Below are 19,620 nucleotides of genomic sequence, written 5' to 3'. Positions count from 1 at the left end.
CTCAGTTACTTCCTGTGGCGGTAGCCCTTTAAAATGCTTCCTATGGAGACCATCCTAGCCCCATGTGGCTGCTACTGTGGGCATAGACATCACACTACGTGAGCAAGGAGAATCTTATGGGAGATGTGTACACCCTGTACATCTGCCATACAGATGAGAAGTGTGCACTTTATACACTACACAACACACGCACCCCATGTCACCCCTAGGAATGTCTCAGATATCTTGAGCTACCAACTCATACCCTTATGGGTAGATGGCTGAGTGCATTATTTCCTGTGTCCTCTGAAGGGTTTCACCTATTAGCATAGATAGTGTCACCATAGCAGAGTCTGGTCTTACCACAGAAACAACCCCACTACAGTAGCAAGACACTGCCCTTCCTTTTGACAGTGGTGTAATTGGCATTTAGCAAACAGCTGTTCCAAACCAGCAATGCCTCTGAGGTGTATTCACACACATTACGACGGTCACAACATTTACCGTACAGAGGACCCCTTCCCATACAGAAATATGCGTCTTATTTGTGTGCCCTCTTGCTCAAGCTTCTGTTCTCTTGTCCATTTCCTCAGTTTTCTGGTTGGCTTGCCAAGTTTTCCAGAAAAAAAAAAAAGAAAAACAAAAAATAGCACATGAGAACCAGTCACGAGGTGCCATAAGACAAAAGGAAGCAGAGACTGGGGTTACCAAGTGAGTCTTACCAGCAGAAGCATGGGGCTGGGCAGATCCTACAACTCTGGTCAGAGAACGAGGCTTGAAATCAGGCTTTCTCATTGTTCTGTTGCTGTGAAGAGACACCATGGCCAAGGCAACTCACAAAAAAAGTGTGAAGGGGTTGAGTCCGTGACCAGCAGGTCAGGGAGCATGGCAGCAGGCAGGCAGGCTGGCATGGCCCTGGAGCAGTAACAGAGTTTAACATCTTATCAGCAAGTTAGAGGCAGAGATATGGAAACTGATGGGTGTGGCCTTGTTGGAGGAAGAGGGTGGGGGGGGGGGCGGCTTTGAGGTTTCCAAAGCCCATGCCATGCCAATTGGGAACCAAATATAAATATGAGCCTATGGGGGCCATTCTCATCCAAACCACCACAAGTGGTCGGGACACGTGACTTCTTCCAGCAGGAGTGCACGCGCTAATTCTGAATTTATAACCCGACTATAGAGAGAGAAGAGCTCTGGAAGCCAATGTGTGATTTCCATGCAGTCCCAAAGCACCACCATCCGAGACCCTAAGAACAGAGAGCATCTGAAGACCTTCACCTTTGACCTGGCCTATTGGTCTCATGATGACTTTCAAAAGGACAAAGATGGTGTCCTTATTCCATCCAATCCAACCAGTAAATTCGCAGGTCAGGTAAGTCGCATAGACACGTCAATGGTAGATTTTGTGGTTTGTGTTTTCCCTTCAACATTATCCCTGCCAGAGCAATGAGATGGCTTAGTTGGGAAAGCACTTGCTCCCAGAGCCTGCAGACCTGAGTTCAGACTCAGAAACCATATGATTGCTAAGCCTTGCTCCGCGGGGCTTTGGAGAGGAGAGACCGTGTAGGAGGAACTTAGAGTCCTAGCATGTCCTTGAAGAAAATGTGGGGACCCCTGCCCCTCCTCTCTCTCACCTTGCTTTCTAGCTTCAGGAGGCAAGTCTGTCGTATGCTCCTGCCCCATAGCAATGGGGCCAACTGAGCATGAACTGAAACCATGAGCCCAAACCAATCTTTCCTCCATAAAATGATTATGATCTTGGGTATTATAACAATGGAAAGCCAGTTAACAAAGAAGTACAAAATGAAGACAGATCTCTCTGTTTGGTCACAGAATGATGTGTTGGAAAGAAACTGGGAAAGTAACTCCAAAATGTCCCAGGTTTCTCAGCATACAGATAATAGCCACACCATACCCCAGTGGAAGACCACACCCTAAAATGTTTATGAAATGTTTCTACTCTCTACCTAGTACTTAACAAAATGTTGTACTACTTGAAACTTTCAATTTATGAAAATTCAGGACAACGGCTGGTGAGATGTCGCCTACACCGTGTCTGATGACCTGAACTCAATCCCTGGGACCAACATGGTGGGAGGAGAGGACCAAGTCCCACACGTTGTCCTCTGGCCTCCACACATGTACTGTGGTGAGCACACGCACCCCCCCCCACACACACACAAATACATGTGTGCACACAAAATAAATGTAATTTTAAAATTTTCAACTAAGAACAAAAAAACTCTCTAAGATTCCAATAGAGTCAGCAAGAAGGAGTCCAGTTACTAAACTTGACAATCACGTCTGAGGTTTGCCAAGCAGCTGCTAAACCACCAAGCTGGACAGAAAGATGCTCAGCGGGTCGTGGCACTGGCTGCTCTCGCCCAGCACCTGCGATGAATGGTTTACAGTCACCTGTGACTCCATCTCCAGGACACCCAACAACCCGCTCTGGCCTCCAAGGGTACCTGCACACACACACACACACACACACACACACACACACACACAAACCTTTAAAAAAAGAGCTGCAGATAACTTTATTCAGATACATTTTGAGCAAAAGTATAGACACAGTGTGTCACGCCTGCCTCGACCAGCAAGGAAGACACAACACCCGGAGTTCTTCTTGCAGCAGTTTATTCAGGACTTTATTCACAGCAATCTTTCTCCTCTCTCTCTCTCTCTCTCTCTCTCTCTCTCTCTCTCTCTCTCTCTCTCTCTCTCTCTCTCTCTCTCTCTCTCCTTCTCCACACCTCTCCCAGCCCTTAAAAAGGCACAGGCCGCCAACCCCGGATTGCCAGGTGGGCACTGCCCATAGGTCCACGCATACGCAAGCAGCTGACAATCCTTGCGTGATAATAGCACGAGTCAGGTCTTAGCCATAGGAGTTGATTATCATAGAGAGCACTCGCTATCAGGATCGCAGAGGGCGGGAGCCAGCACCATCAGATGTGGCTCCATGCAGTTCTCTACAACAGTGTTCTTGAAAACTACAGTCAAATTTCATTAATCCTATAGACCACACAACCCTTATAGTACAACAATTTTGTATTCCTATTTTTGTTTTGTTTTTTGATACAATGTCTCTATGCAGCCCTGGCTAGCATAGAAGTTGTTATATAGACCAGGTTGGCCTCAAACTCAGAGATCCTCCTGCCTCTTCCTCCTGAGTGCTGATATGAAAGCCATGCAGCTTTTTATTCCTTCCTATGAAAAACAAATATATTTTCTTTTCTGTTGTTGGTTTTCTGGTTTTCAGGACAGGGTTTCTCTATGTAGCTCTGACTGTCCTGGAATTAACTCTGTGCACCAGGCTGGCCTCAAACTCAGAGATTTGCCTGCCTCTGCCTCCCAAGTGCTGGGATGAAAAGCTTACCATCATAGATCATGCTATGTTGGTGTGTACGTCTTTCTCAGAATTAAAAACTACATAAATTCCATAAAGGTACATATTGCGACAGATGGATTCCATGATTCTCCCTGTTTTATTCTTTGATAACTGTCGATTGCATTTGGGGGGTTACTCAGTCTAGGGGTTTGTAACCCACCCGGCAATCAAGTTATTCCAGGGTCTCGGAGGGGCGCTACCTGGAAGGGAATGAGCTAAGACAGAAGAAGGAGGTCAAGCAGATTTGTCAAAGCCTCAGTTTATTAGGGACGGGTTACAGTTTATATATGGTAAGGAATGGGGGGTAGGGTAACTGGATTCTTGCCGCATGTTCCAGGTCACGTAGGCTAGGTTACAGACAGACAGACAGGCCAGGAAGTCACAAGTTGCCACACCTGGTTCCCTGGGTAGCTGGAATGTGAGGCGTATTCTGCTAATAGATTAACAGTTAATTGGGTGAGGGGCAGATTCTGTCAATAGAACATAATTATGGGTGTGAGGTTCCCTGCAGACTCCCCAGGGTGATGGTTCCTGTAATGATAGGGGGAAATGGCTCCTGACAGATAACTATTGCCGCAGCAGCCATGACCAGAAAGAAAAGGAGCCAGGCCACACTGCCTTTTGAGCAATTGTGGTGCAAGCATCTTTTGATTCCACTTTTAAAAATGTTTTTCTTTCTGCTTTTGCCTCCCAAAGCATTCTGCTATCATGCCTGCTTTTCAAGGTTGTTGTTATTGTTGTGGTTTTCATATATTCTTAGGGGCTGGAGAGGTGGCTCAGTGGTTAAGAGCATTGACTGCTCTTCCACAGGACCTGGGCTCAATCCCAGCAGTCATATGATGGCTCACGGTTGTCTGTGAACTCCAGTTCTAGGAGGTCTGGTGCTCTCTTCTGGTCTCCAAGGACACCAGGCACACATGGGGCACATAAACATACAATAATAAAAATTTAAACAGATTTTATATTTTTATTAATTATTTTAAATTTTTATGCATGCACACCCTGCATTTTTATGGAATTCACCCCTTGCTCCTTCTCCTAAACTCCTAGATCCTCCCCAACACTCTTCCACCCCTCCCTCCAATTTTTGTCCCTTTCTCTCTCTCTCTTTTTCTCCCTTCCTTCTTTCCTTCCTTTCCTCCCTCTCTCCCTCCCTTCCTCCTTCCTTTCTTTATCCATAGAGACCTGTGTTAGCTGTCCATCTATTCAGGAATATGGGGGCCTCTCAACTTACCAGGGGTCATACCTTTAAAGAAAATTGTCCCCCCAGAAGCCATTAACTGTCAGTATCTCCTCGGCTGGGAGTGAAGCTCATGAGCCCCTCCGCACTCGGTGCTGGACTGGCGACTGGCTGGCTGTTATGCGGGTCTTGTGAGTTCTGCCATGTGTTAAAAGCACCATTGCTCGGGTCCTCCCTGACCTCTGGCTCTTACTCTTTCTGCTCCTTTCTGCAGTGGGCACTGAACACTGAGGAGAGATTCGTTTTTTAAGGGTGTGTACATGAGGCAACTTTCTGTTCGTATAAAAAACGCCCGAGATAACTCACTTTGAAGAGTCAAGGCCTATTTGTTCATTTCATAGGCTCTAGCCCATCACTTTCTCAGCCTGTGGTGAAGCAACGCATTAGAGCAGGCAGTGCTGGGGGAGGCAACACTACAGATCTCACGGCAGGAAATAGAAAGAGGCCAGGGTGTTCCCACAGCCTCGGCATGCTACTAACCTGGGGGGCTAAACCTTTGGGCAGCCACCTGGATACAAACTACAGTTCTGTGGAGGAGTCTGTGGTGTGTGACTGTTTGCACACGTTCATATGTGTTGAAGAAATGCTTTAGAGCCACCGTGGCTAGTGACAGTTACAATTTCCTTTCTAGCTCCAAGTCTTCCATGATATTGGGAGGGGAATTCTAGACAGTGCCTGGCGAGGCTACAATGCTACTCTCCTGGCCTACGGCCAGACCGGCTCTGGAAAAAGCTACTCCATGATTGGCTTTGGCACAAACAAGGGTATTATTCCAAGAGTGTGTGAAGAGCTCTTCCAAGCTATTAAGATGCAGAAGAAAAACCTAGAACTCCAGGTATTCATCCATTATTCTAGACTCCTTTCTCTCAGGAAATGCACCTTTTCATTTTCCACAAGTGGGAGGCATCAGCGTCTGTATTTTCGGATTGATGTGTGTGTTGCGGGGGATAGTCAATCACACCGGGTCCAAGTTTGCATTTGCGTTAATTAAATAAAATTAACCTTGGGTCAGGAGGCTGTGTTAGCAACTAGTTAACAAAAAATAATTCCAGAGCCTCAGAGGGCATCTGGGAGAGACAGACCCAGAAAGTCTGTCTGGGATTTGGAGTGGTGCAGGCTTTTCTGGCTTGGCAAGGAGGAAGCATGGGTCTTCTAAGGATGCCAGCAAGGAGAGAGGACTAGCTAGTTGTTACTCAACCTCTCTGAGCTCGCAGAGATTCAAAGGCTTTCACACAGCCTTTGAATCTCTAGTCTTATTCCTAATTAGGACAGTATGTGTATGTTTATGTATGAGTATGTAACATAAAAGTACACGCACATGCATTATACATGCTTCTGTGTCCATGTGTGGAGGCCAGAGGAGGACATAGATGTCTCCTCCAACACCCTTCACCTTGTTCCTTTGAGAGAGTGCCTCTCACTGAAGCTGGGGTTTGATGGTTTTTAGATAGACTGGCAGGCAGCTAGCCCAGAACTGCTCCTGTCTGTACCCCCACCATTACAGGTGAGCACAGTCCTACCTGGCTTTGTGCGTGGGTGCTGGGGATCCAAGCTCAGGTCCCCATGCTTGAGTGACCAGTATTCCTGCCCGCTGAGCAGCTCCTCAGGCTGGTTTGAGTTTGTTTGTTTGTTTGTTTCTTTTAATTTTATATTGGGAGGTTTTCCAGTGCCACAAAATCCCTTGAGCACTGAGCAGCTTGAAAGAGCTACTGCAGCTGATGTTAGTTAACTTTTCCTTCGCTGAACGTTTATGTCCTGGCTGCATCGCTCCGGATCTTCAGGACAGCACTGACTCTCCGTTCTCTCTGCAGGTCATGTTTAGCATGCTGGAAATCTACAATGAACAGGTAAACATGTAACATCCTCTGCTCTCTCTCTCTCTCTCTCTCTCTGTCTGTCTGCCTGCCCAGATCCTCGCACACCCTAAGCACAGGCTTTATCACTCAGCCGTGCCCATCCCGAGAGTCTGTGCTAACACACACACCTGAGTGACTCCATGGATTATTAGCACCGAGGACTCTGGTCACCAGTCCCGTGTTGGATGTGGCCCACAGGGACTCTGGTTTTTCAAGACAGGGTTTCTCTATAACTTTGGAGCCTGTCCTGGAACTCGCTCTGAAGACCATGCACTGCCACCACCGCCCAGCCGTTCTCGTCTTCCTTTTACGTTCCCCGATTTCTTACTTAGCTCAATTATAAGGCTGTCTAGTACCTGTGGAAACTCAGTATTAATTCGACACCTAACTCATATTAACTGAGGATCAATTATTTTGCAGGCAGTGATAAGGAAGGAAATGAAATTCTCACATTCTTTTTTTTTTTGTTTTGTTTTTTTTGTTTGTTTTTTTCGAGACAGGGTTTCTCTGTGGCTTTGGAGCTGTCCTGGCACTAGCTCTTGTAGACCAGGCTGGCCTCAAACTCACAGAGATCCACCTGCCTCTGCCTCCCAAGTGCTGGGATTAAAGGCGTGCGCCACCACCAGCCGGCAAATTCTCACATTCTTAAACTGGATGACATTTCTTCTTCTCTTTCCTCCTACAGATAAGAGATTTGCTGTCCAGAACCAAGATTCCTGGAGGGTTAAGAGTCAGGGAAGATCAACAGCTGGGGTTTTTTGTGGAAGGGCTAAAGTGGGTGCCTTGTGAGAATTATGCACAAATTGAGAAGCTGATGGAGCAAGCATCAAAAACCAGGATGACAGCTTCGACCAACATGAATGCCAGCAGCAGCCGGTCCCACATGGTCATCACCATCCAGTTTAAGCAGGTAGGAGTCCTCATCTGTGGGACAGGCTCCTGGAGGCAGGGTGGGGGTCGTATGGTGGAACTCGTCCAGAGTGGACCAGTGGGCTGAAGTAACTGCTTCCAACCATAAATCACAGGGCTTAAATAGGAAGAGCTGAGGGCCTTGCTCTCCCTGCCCGCCCTCCATTCCGCAGGCTCTTTACTTACGGCAGAGTGGCCTTGCGATCGGCAACCAATCTCCAGAGTGCCCACAGGACATGGCAAATATTAGGGGTCATTGTGAAGACATTGACTGTGGTCCAGCATGGAGAATTAAGATTAGCAGGCCCGGGCTGGAGAGATGGCTCAGAGGTTAAGAGCACTGCCTGCTCTTCCAAAGGTCCTGAGTTCAATTCCCAGCAACCACATGGTGGCTCACAACCATCTGTAATGAGGTCTGGTGCCCCCTTCTGGCCTGCAGGCATACACACAGACAGAATATTGTATACATAATAAATAAATAAATAAATAAATAAATATTTAAAAAAAAAAGATTAGCATGCCCATGGTTACCCATCTGAGGATCAGCCATGAGCCAAGGGCACAGCTAGGTGCCGAAGCACCTTTCTGAGACAAAGATCGACCAAGGTTAGTTCTTGAAAATCCTTGGAACATCCACTAACTAAAGCCTTTGATCAACCAGAGAGGATCTCTCTTCTCCATTCTCCTCGGTGGATGTCAGGACGTCTCTGAGCAACATCCCTAGTTTGTTCTAGAAACAGTTGTTCCTGAGTCCTGGGTGACTGCCACAGCCAGCTGTGATTACACGACCCTTGTCCTCTCAGAACTGAACCTGCAATAAAGGCGACCATCATGTTCACACTGGGAACAGTGGACACATAATTGACCGTTAGGTGCCAGGGCTAAGCTTTTGAGGGGCTCACCTTCAAATTCCCAGTTTCATCTTCTGTAAAATGGGGTGATGGATGTTTTCAGGCATGTTGAGAGGCTGAGATGGGAATTTTCTAGAGATGGGAAGATGGCTTATCAGTAAAGCACTTGCTGTGGAAGCATGAGGACCAGAGTTCAAATCCCCTGTACCCATGTGAAAGAGCCAGGCATGGCAGCATTGCCTCTATAACCGTAATAATTCCGAGGAAACAGAGATGGGGATTGCAGGGACTTGCCGGCCAGCAGTCTGGCCAAATCAGTGATCTCCAGGACAGCGAGAAACTATGCCTCAAAAATCAAGTGTAGAACAGTTGAGGAAGACATGTGATAGCAACCTCTGTCCTCTGCATCAATACTCAACATGTGCACCTATGCATACACACATGCACACACACGCACATGCACACACACATGCACACACACATACATGCACACACACACACACGCACACATGCACATAGACATACCCACACAGACATATAGAATTGTAGTCGGACTTTCTTTGGGACTTCCAGCTCCCAAATAATGACATGGAGACTTATTATTAATTATGAAAGCCTGGCCTTTAGCTTAGTCTTGTTCCTAACTAACTCGTGACTTAAATTAACCTGTTTCTATTAATATGCATCCTGCTACATGACTTTCCACCTCTCCCCCATTCTGCATACCTGACTCCATGTCTCACTGGCATGTCTCCTGTGCCTAGATTCTAAGACCTCTGAGTTCCTCTCTCTGTCTGGAAGTCCCACCTAACCTCTCCTGCCTAGCTATTGGCCAATCAGCATTTTATTAAACCAATCACAGAGATACATCTTCACACAGTATAAACAGATATCCCACAACAGAGAATTCTGTACAGTGCTGGTCACTGGACGAATTTTGCTGTGTTAGTAAAATTTATATACTGTATATGTGGTTCACCCTGTTATTTGAACTCCTTATTTAGGAGTAAGAGGAGAAATTGGGTGAAGGCAAATACATGGAAACTCTTTTTAAATGTTAAAAAAGTCCATATATCCAGGAGGAAACCCTGTAGAATTTTAGTGTGTGTTCATTGCAGGACCACAGAGCCGAACAGCTGAGGATGCTCGTAATGATGAAGGCTTTACAGCATTTTATGGGCTAAAAGTTTACTGAAATGTCTGTAATGACCGCTACCTCATATGTCCCTCAAAAGAGCTTCGCGGAACTGGAGAGAGGCAAGCAGGACACTTGGACCCAGGAACACAGCACTGTCACTGTCTGTGGTGACATTTTCTTTGTGATCTAACAAATAAGGCTTGCCTCAAGATCAGAGAAGCAGAGCAGCCAGCCTCTAGAGTTCTTACCTCTCCGAAGGCTCAGACTGAATAGGCAGGATCCTATCTCTACGAATCCTCAGACTAAACACTATGAGCTCCTGTCTCTTCCCACTTTATATTCCTCTCTCTGCCCAGCCATATCACTTCCGTCTCTACCTTCCTAGAGCTGGGATTAAAGGCACGTGACTCCCAAGTTCTGGGATTAAAGATGTGCACCACCACTGCCTGCCTGTATGTCTAACTAGTGTTTAACTCTGCACGCTGATCTTCAGGCAAGCATTATTTGTTAAAGCACAAACAAAAAATATTGTTGTGCACAGACTTCTAGCCCCCCAAAGAGACCACCAGGGATCTGGGACTTGGATGCAAAAGCAAGGTTTATTCCAACGCGCAGTACGAGCCTAGGCATGGAACTCGTCCAGCACACTCAATGCGGTGAGGGCAGGAGGAGCTTCCTTCCAGAGATTGCAGGACTTTTTATAAACAGTTTTGCAGGACCACCAGTTCTCACCTAATTTGCATACCCAGACCTAATTGAGGACAGCAAATGATTACAAAAGGGCACAAGGTTCAATAAGCATGATATCATTATGCAAATGAAGTAAAGACATAAGCTTGTTCTCAGTCGGCCCCTTCCTATCTGTCCTTGGGGTGTGTAGATGAAGCATACTATGGGCATATTTTTAATTGGTCAGTTCTTGGCTATCCTTAAAGCAATATTCTCCCAGTGTTATCGGCTCCTGACAGATGACCCTTGTCACGTATGAAGTGTTTTTCAAAATATATTTTTTAGCCAGCCTAAGCCGCATGGTTCAGACGAAGAGCAATTAGGTTAATCTGATACTTTGACAGTTTTTCATTTCTCTCAATAACACCACAACTGTCACTGCACACGGACGGCACCTTCAGTGACAGCTGCCACTCACGACTTTATTATGTTTGGAGTCTGTGATATACCTTGAAGAGCCACATAAGATCACGGGACAGTCTGTCTCTGAGGCATCAGTCTAACAGCCCGAGGTGTGTGTCTACAGGTTTTCCTGGACACGGCTCTCACCAGACAATCCAGCATCAACATGGCAGACTTGGCAGGAAGCGAGAGGCAGAAATCATCGGGGGCTGAAGGAGACCGGTTGAGGGAAGGATCCAGGGTCAATTTAAGCCTGACCAGTTTAGGGAATGTCATCAGGTATGTGGCCAGCACCCAGATATTCTTGTGTGTTCGTTATGTTTCTATTGCTCTGAAGAGACACCATGACCAAGGCAACTCATAGAAAAAATCATTTGTTGGGGGCTTACAGTTTTAGAGGATTAGAATCCACGACCATCACAGAGGGGAACATGGTAGCAGGCAGGTATTGCATGGCATGGGAGCAGTAGCTGAGAGCTCACATCTTGATCCAGAAGTAGGAGACAGAAAGAGCTAACTGGAATGGTGTCGGCTTTGGAAACCTCGAAACCCACCCCAGTGACACACCTCCTCCATCAAGGCCACACCTCCTCATCCTTCCCAAATAGTTTCACCAACTGATGACCAAGCATTCAAACATATGAGCCTGTTGGGGCCATTCTCATTCAGACAACCATGTCATGGCATGAAACAATGACATTTAAAAGAGCAGAGAATGGTGCTCCAGCTCCCTAGTGAGCCCAAGACCTGGACCCCATCCCTAGCTCCAAACCTATTAAGGTAAACGAAATAAGATTAGATTAATAATAGCCTTTAGTTCATGATACAGTGGCATCATTGGTTCATGCTCAGCCCTCCTGTATATTTAAAACTAATTAATGCTTCACAGAATAACACTAGCAAAACAAATATTCTCTCCATCAACCGAAGTAGTTGGTGCAGATTTTTGTCCCTGTGTTCTCCTCTTGGAGGCATCTACCATGTGGGCTGAGATCCTATCCCTCCCCGCTATTGTTCTTCCTTATTTTCCTCTCTTTTCCTTTTTTCTTTTTGCCAGAGAGGTGTTTGTATGTGTGTGGGCACACATGTGGGTGGGTGCGTGTACACACATGTACACGTATGTGCAGAGACCAGAGATGCCTCCTTCATGTAGAAAGAATCCCCCCCCCCTCAGCTCTCTCGCTGTGCTTACTGAGGTGAGGTTTCTGGATGAAGATGGAGCCTTAGAGTTCTGCTGTGGGACAATGGTTTCACCCCGTAAAGATTTGTTTCTTGTACTTGTTTAATAAAATGTTGATTGGCCAGTAGCCAGGCAGGAAGTATAGGTGGGGCAACCAGGCAGGAAGTAGAGATGGGACAATGAGAACAAGAAAATTCTGGGAGGAGGAAAGAGTCAGTCTGTAGGACCGGGCAGCACAGAAACCTCAGTCAACAGAGTTCAGCTAGTTTAGCTAGCGAGGTTGCCCTGGGGGTCTCCCAGGGAGAGTTCTGGTCTCCACCCCTCAAGCTGCCACACCTGCCTGGCTTTTATGTGGGTGCTGGAATCAGAACGCTAAGTCTTCATGCCCCATCCAATGAGCCCCCTCCAAACTCTTTTTATCACGTGAATATGAGTGCATGTATGCAGTAATTTTTAACTTCACAGCCTCTCCCCACCGAGGCACGCCCCTCCCTGTTGACACACCACCAAAACAAGCAGACCTTTGCCATCTGATTCATCTTTGCCTAATTGTCTTTAGTTTTGTAATTACATTTTTTAAAATTATGTGTGTGTCTATATGTATGTGTGTGGATATGCACCTGCGAGTGCAGGTACCCATGGCAGCCAGAAGAGGGAACCAGATCCCCTGGAGCTGGAGTTCCAGGTGGCTGTGAACTACCTGTTGTGGGTGTGGCATCAAACTGGAGTTTTCTGCAAGAGCAGGCCATGTTCTTAAGCTCAGTGTTGTCTTTCTCTCCAGGTCCTGTCTGTTGAGGGTCTCTGGCTTATGTCCTGTCTTGCCTGGGCATCCTTGTATAGGTGTCCGCTAGTCTATGCTATTATTGCCACAGGGTGGATTAGTCAACTTCTCTCTGACCTGAAGTGGCTTCAGGGAGAAAGGATTTATCTTGGTGCATGGTTTGAGTGAGGAAAAGCATGGTGGCTCCCTGGAGACAGAAATAAAGAGTGGCTTACCCACAGGGGAGACCGTCAAACCACACACAACACAGAGCCACCTCAGGGATGTGTGAGCCATCTCTAGTTACCCACGGAGACTCGGTTTCTTCCTAATCCCTTCCATTAATTATTTAATGTTTTCTCCTTCTCGCAGTGCTCTGGCTGACTCAGCCATGGGGAAGAAAGTCCTGCACATTCCCTACAGAGATTCTGTTCTGACCAAACTGCTCCAGTCGGCTCTGGGAGGGAACAGCCGGACAACACTGGTAAGAGCTCTTAGTGCTCTGTGGCTAAAATCACTCTCAACACACCCAGGACTCAGCGCTCGGCCCAGTCCACTTCATCACCTCACAGCCCTGATGCCTGCCCACTGCGGTGTGTGGCAAGGCTTCTACCACATTGAATATCTTATTCTTGCTGCAGCTTTTGGGGCTGCTACTGGAATGTATATTGTTTTCCGTGATGGGGCACGGAAACCAGCATCTAACACACACCAGGCAAGTGCTCTGCTACGGAGCCACGCCTCCATCCTGGTGGTAGGAATATTCTTAAGACGAGCCTCTCCGCTGACGCAAATAATTCAGATCAGACCAAATTAGACCGAATAAAAGATGCCCACATTTACTGCAGCGCTCCCAGTGGCCAGGAGAGCATGGGGAGGGGGGAACCAGGCAAAACCCAAAGACCACGTGTTTCTTCTCTGGGTGGCAGCCTAAACAGCCTGTGGGAGTGGTCTGCAGCTTGGCGTACTCTTTTGGAGGTGGAGTCTGGACCAAGGCAACTCCTAGGGGGAGGGGGAGGGAGCTTCCAAAGATGGATGCTTGGTGTTACATTCCAGACTTTTTGCATAAGGGCTAACAGGGAGCTGAGGTGATGATTATGACCAACATTTTAGGCTGTCTTTGGATAAAGGGGCATCAGCTCAAGTCTGGCTACTTCCTGCAGGCATGGGGCAACATGGGGGAGGGGAGAGCTGGGAGTTGGTGGGCTCACACTCAGCAAGAGGAGTGGCTGGAGGCATCCCGTTTGCTGTCATCCTGGAGTCCTCAGGCAGCTGCTTTTTGAGGGAGATGAGAAGGCAGGTGGCTAGGAGAAAAAAAATATTGTTATTATTGGCCCTATAAATGGGGTTAGTCATGAGAAGCCATTAACTGCCAGAAAGAATGTGACAGAGACATGCCCGGGTTGTACAGGTGAGGCTTGTATGTATACAACCAGATTTTAGTTGGTACACACACACAGGCAAAACATTCATAGACATAAAATAAATAAATAAACAAATAAATAAACAAATCCAAAAAGTAAATAATTTAAACTTCAAATAATACTGGAAATTAAATGCTATAAACTGCTTTGTGAAGATTAGTTTTTTATTAGCATGTGCATGCATGACGTGCATGTATGTACAGGCAGGACTGCAAACGTGTCTCTGTGTGTGCGTGTGTGAAGGCCAGACAACAACCTTGAGTATTTTCCTCATAAATGTCATCCACTTCCTTTAAGACGGGGTCTCTCACCGGCATAAAGCTCACAAATTAGACAAGGCCACTGGCCAGTAAGCTCCATGGATCCTCCTGCCTCTGCCTCCCAGGGCTAGGATTACAAGTGGGTGCCAGCATGTGTGGCATTTTCATGTGGGTTCTGGCATCAAACTCAGTTCTTCTTTCTTGGAAAGCAAGCACTTGACGGGCAGTGCCATCCCCTCAACCCAAATATTAGCTATCTTAATAGCATCAATGTTAAAAAAAAATAAATCCAAAACCCCTGGATGACGAAAGTCTGCACGGATGGTTCCAGATTGCAGCCATAAGCCCAGCTGATATCTGCTATGAGGAAACCTTGTCGACCCTGAGATACGCTGAGAGGTAAGTGCTCTGTGGGCAGCAACCGGTCATGGTGTTCCGTGTCCCGCGTGTCCCGTGTGTCCCGCGTCACAGCTCCCTTGGCGCTCCGCTATTCGATGGCTTGGTGTTTGGGGTGGGAGTCCAGGAGAATCAAGTGACTGGTGAAACGGGAATGAAACTAAAATGAGTGAGAGCAGGAGGGCCTGGAGAGGTGGGTCCGCAGCAAGCCACTTGCTGTGCCCGCTCTCTCAGGGACGCTCAAAAGCTGAAACTATGCTTTGGGCCTTTGCATGGTGGCGAGTTTTTAATCCCAGCTTGTGGAAGTCAGATGCAGGTGGATTTCTGTGAGTTTAAGAGCTCCATCCAGGTGAGATCCCGCCTCAAAAAACAAAACAACAATAAAACCCGACAGTTCAGATTATGCCTCCAGTGAACCGACTGTCCTGATCTGCCCTTTCCTGGGAGTGAAAAGCACATCCCACCGCCCTCATTCTTCACGGCTTAGACTCAGTACTGTAGCATGCCCATGCCATTTTCTCCCAGCATCCGAGTGCCAGCTCAGATCCGTAGGTGGAGTTTAGGCTTTCGCAGCCTCTGGAATGTTCCCTTTCTCCTGCCTCCTGCTGCGATCTGCTGTCAGTAGATTTTGGGAGGGGTTGTACACAGAGAGACACTGTGTTCTCTAAACTCCGTTCCTGACTTGTGCTTGGAACAAGCCTCACTGGAATCTTTAAATTTCTTTTGTGAAATAAAAGGGTAAAGCCTAAAACACCTGTGGGGGGTGAAGCCCCGTGGTAAAGCCCTGGTGTTTAACCCCTGACATTAAGATAATAATGGCATAAGATTCACCGTTAAATCTGAATTTCTCACAGAGAATAAGTCATGTTACGGTATGTTTGAGCTTTCTGTGGTGACACTGGGCGTAGGGAAAGGAACAGAAATCCCTGAGTTGACTGGAGCCTGTTGTAGAATATTATTTTAAGATACATTTTACATTTGTTTATGCTGTGGGACATTCGTTTAATGATGCAAACATGTGTTGTGGTTTTTTACATTGCATTTGTTTAACTCGGCTAAGCTGTGTTACTTTGCTTGTCCAAAACACCTGATTGGGCTAATGAAGAGCTAAACAACCAATAGCAAGGCAGGAGAAAGGATAGGCGGGGCTAGCAGGCAGAGAGGATAAATAGGAGGAGACATCTAGGAAGAGAAGTTCAAAGAGCAAGAAAAGAAGGAGAGGAGGTCATCAGGGGCAGCCACCCAGCTACACAGCCAGCCACAGAGTGAGAAGAAAGGAAAACAGGAATAGAGAACAGAAACATCCCAGAGGCAAAAGATAAACGGGGTAATTTAAGAAAAGCCGGCAAGAAACAAAATAAGCTAAGACCGGGCCTTATAAGTAAGAATAGGCCTCTGTGTGCTTTTTGGGGAATTGGGTGATGGGCTCCCAAAGAGTTAAAAAAAAAATCAGCCTATGGTTTCCAGGGTTTTAATTATTGATGAATCAAATTTTTGAATTAGCCAAGTGTGTTCAGGACCCGGGATATTCAGAAGCCTAGCACGGGACTCAGCTGAGCTTTGTGAGTTTGTGGGAATCGTGTAGGTTCCTGAGGTCAGTTTTGGTCTCAATGATTGCAGATATGTCTAGCCTTTGGCTCGTGGGCCCATGATGCGTCCCAGGCTAGCGATGCATGTAGCCCAAGGAATTTTTAGATGACACAGGGGCAAAAGGCTGGACACTCCTGGTGGGGAAAACTAGCCTGGTTCTGCCTGGGATCTGGGCTTGCCCGCTGCTTCCCCAGGGCTGGTAGCCCTGGCTGCAAAGGGGCCTGAGAGAACGTTTGTCATTGCATGTGACAGGGCTAAAAGGGTTCAGAACAGAGCTACGGTCAACACGTGCACACTGGTGAGAGCGTCCAGGGCTGAGAACAAGCAGCTGCTCAGATTCGGGGACGCCGGAGCAGAAGGTAAATCAAGTCGGGAGGCTAGGCTCAGCCATGCCTGACTCCAGACGCTAGCTGGAAGGACTGAGTGGTGGCCTGCGCAGCTGCTGGGCTGGCCAGGGAGCGCAGGTGGGAGGGAAGGGCCACGTTTTGTTAAGGATCTTCTGGCTCAACCTTGAAACTTTCCAGCTTTGACGTCAGTGTGGTCTCATTCGCCACTGACGTGAACGGCCTTGTGCTTTCCCACGTGGCTCAGGCACGGGGCAGGCACGGCAATCAGGACGCTCGTCCAGGCTTCGTGTGCTGACCTGCTGAGCTCAGGCATCCACGGCAACAAGACACTGCCTGAGTTAGAGCAGACACATACGGTGCCACAGAGTTCTGGATGTGTTGGGTGTCTATACACACGCAGCATCTAATTCTCGCTGTTTATAAACCCAGTCATGAAACATATGAAAAAAAAAAAAAACAGTGCAAGACAAATCTGTTATTCTTTCTGACCTCTGGGCAGATGGGAATTCCCTGAACAGGTGGTCACATGCCTGTATATGTGAGAAGGAGAAAAGGGGACCTCTGAGCTCTAGGCTTCCCAGTGAATTGTCCCCGCTCCCCCGCAGTCACTCTACGTCTCTCTTTTGATGCCCCATGCTTAAAGTCCCTTCCTCCCTCTAGAGCACTCGGCTTGTTTCCTGGCAGAATGGCAGCTGGGCACTCGAACCTGGGCCCACCTGCTGGAGCAGGCGCGGAAGGAATGGGAGGAGCAGTACGCGGCGCTCTCGCAGGTGAGGCTCACGCTGTCCACGTGTGGTAATCTCTCTCCACACAGCTGACAGGGCTGCGGTGGGGCCTGAAGGGATCAAGGAGATCATGGCTTACTGCTGAGGGAGGTGATTCAGTTTTGAAGGACTAAGGATTGTGAATGTCCTCGGGGCACAGTAGATCGGCCTGAGCTATTGCATCCCTCCTGGCTAGTGTTCACTTTCACGGCCAGTTCCTAACAGACCATGTTGTGAGTACAATATTTATTGTTTTGGGGTGCTAGGGGTGAAATCTAGGGCCTTGCAAATGCTAGGCAAACCTCTGTGCAGCACTGAGCCACACCCCAGCTTCTGAGCCAGGCTGTGAACATCATCCACAGGTGAGAAACACGGCCTTCTGCCTCTGCAGAACCTTATTCTTAGCCACGAGGCTCCAAGCAAGTGCCCAAGTCTTGGACCATACCTGGAACTCTTGAGAGAAGGGAGAACCCATCTTGGCTATAGGAAGGTTCCAGAAGCCCAGAATGAAGCCTCAGGGGGGGAGAAGTAGAATAGGGTGTGGTCTGTGCAGACCAGGTTAGAGGTCAGGATTCTGAAGGTCTAGGCAAAACTCGGGTGCCAGCGGAAGTCCTATTAAATAGCACCCTGCGGCGGGGTGGCCCTGTGTGACTCTGGGCTTGAGTGGGCTTCGGGGTGCAGGTCTACAGAACTTTACTTCAGTGAACAGTAACCACCAGGGCTTTCGTGTTCTCTGCTCTTAATCAGAGGAACTTCAGGGTCTAAACATCACCCTAAGGCACAGTGTTGGCTCTAGTTCAGCTGGTCCACCCTCTGAGCACAGCAGGGTCCCACCCTGCGTGGGAGAGGAAGACTGAAATGCGCTTGCGCTTGGGCTTCACTGAGGGAGAATGCAGTGTTCCGTTCTTCACTAGACATTCTAGCTGAGGCTTAGTCAGGTAGCAGCAAGTTAAGATACCCAGGGAGGGGCTACCCAGAGGGGAGCAAGGAGCCTGAGGATGTCAGGGGCTGAAGAGAAAAAGGTGAGGCAGAATAAAGGGGGGAGAACACAGGCATGTCCGGACAGCTCCCCTCCCTCTTGAGGACCTGGGCCTTAGGTGTCTCCAGGCTTTTCTCTGTCTTCTTAGGAGCAGCAGATGGTGAAGGCGCTTCCACACCTTCTCAATGTCAATGAGGACCCACAGCTCACAGGTGTTCTCAAGTTCTTCATTCACAACGGTACTTGGTCCTCCTGCTCCCCTCCCCAACCCACCAGCTCTGATTCCATTTTCTTCCTCTCTTCCCCCTTCCCCCTCTCCCTTCTCTCTCCCTCCATCCCTTTCTTTCCCTTTCCTTTTTTGATAGTTTTAATTTTGTATTCCAAAACATACAACATAACCTCTCTAACCATTCTTGAGTACACAGTGCATAGATACTAAACCATCTCCATATTTCCAGAACTTTCTACCATCACCTCATATGGAAACTCTGTGCCCATTAAAAGCCAACTCCCTACTCCCCTTCCTGAGCCTGGGTGACCACCGTTCTTTTTGTGTCTGGATTTCTCCATGTGTGGTGCCTCAAAGCAGCGAGATCACACACAGTCTTTTGTGCCTGCTCAGTTCACTGATATCATTAAACTCATTCCAGCTGTAGCATGGTTGGGAATTTCTTTCCTTGCCAAGGTAAATGGTCCCTATCACTTACCTATACTGCATGTTGGTTATCCGCCACCTACACGTGGTCACATCACATGTTTGTCTAGTGGTTTCTGAGGAGGTGGCAGCCTTCGGAATGTCTCTCCAATATGGATGCTACTGAATGGGTTGGCATTCAATGCCCAGAGTTGGCCCGATCCCTGTTCTCCCCTCCCTGAGCACTATGCGTGGCTAAGCCCTGTGCAGGATGGTGGCTGGAGGACAGCCAGAGGCACCCAAGAGCTGCAGGGGACATGGTACACCCTGAAGGGCTGGTCACCATAGAAACAGAGCTTCTAAGAGCCTTTGCTGTCCCAGCTTCAGTGGGTCACTGAGGATTAAGGACTATGAAAAAGGTGGCATTTTCACCAAGTTGGGGATCCCAAGACAAAAAGAGCAGAAAGTAAAACAATTATCCATAAAGCAAGGCCATATCCAGGTGCTGTTAATGATTGACAGCTCCAATGGGGGGGGCACTCTGCACACTCTTTACTGAAGAAAAAAATACCACTCTCAGACTGTCAAGCATATTACTCCATCAAGGCCAGATGCTGCCAATTTGAAGATAAACTGTCCCAACTCTTTCCAGGCTCCTGTGATGCTGGTCGGGCTGCTTCAAATGCTATCCGTCTTCGAGGCTTGGGGTAAGAACAGCCCCCGCCCCAAACTAGAGGACCAGACCTTCTCAACCCAGAGATCTGTCTTGTTCGGCGTTTTGCTTTTTGTTT

At 47.8% G+C, this 19,620-nt stretch overlaps 1 protein-coding gene across 1 annotated transcript in view; it reads left to right on the top strand.

Annotated features, from left to right (window-relative positions):
• LOC126502027 (kinesin-like protein KIF28) overlaps positions 1–19,620 on the top strand; it is a 47,530-nt gene that overhangs the window by 2,052 nt on the left and 25,858 nt on the right. Inside the window, exons 2-12 of the mRNA XM_050142788.1 lie at positions 1,160–1,351; positions 5,242–5,445; positions 6,422–6,457; positions 7,152–7,376; positions 10,620–10,774; positions 12,808–12,919; positions 14,451–14,518; positions 16,358–16,464; positions 17,113–17,222; positions 18,344–18,434; positions 19,482–19,536. Of these exons, the coding sequence (XP_049998745.1) occupies positions 1,160–1,351; positions 5,242–5,445; positions 6,422–6,457; positions 7,152–7,376; positions 10,620–10,774; positions 12,808–12,919; positions 14,451–14,518; positions 16,358–16,464; positions 17,113–17,222; positions 18,344–18,434; positions 19,482–19,536 (1,355 nt within the window). The remainder of the gene's footprint in view (positions 1–1,159; positions 1,352–5,241; positions 5,446–6,421; positions 6,458–7,151; positions 7,377–10,619; positions 10,775–12,807; positions 12,920–14,450; positions 14,519–16,357; positions 16,465–17,112; positions 17,223–18,343; positions 18,435–19,481; positions 19,537–19,620) is intronic.

Source organism: Alexandromys fortis, unplaced genomic scaffold (assembly GCF_014885135.2).
Source record: "Alexandromys fortis isolate MF-2015 unplaced genomic scaffold, M_Fortis_MF-2015_v1.1 scaffold_51, whole genome shotgun sequence".
NCBI classification, from domain to species: Eukaryota; Metazoa; Chordata; class Mammalia; order Rodentia; family Cricetidae; genus Alexandromys; species Alexandromys fortis.
The sequence above is the reverse complement of the archived record's forward strand: the minus strand, read 5'-3'. Positions and strand labels throughout refer to the sequence as shown.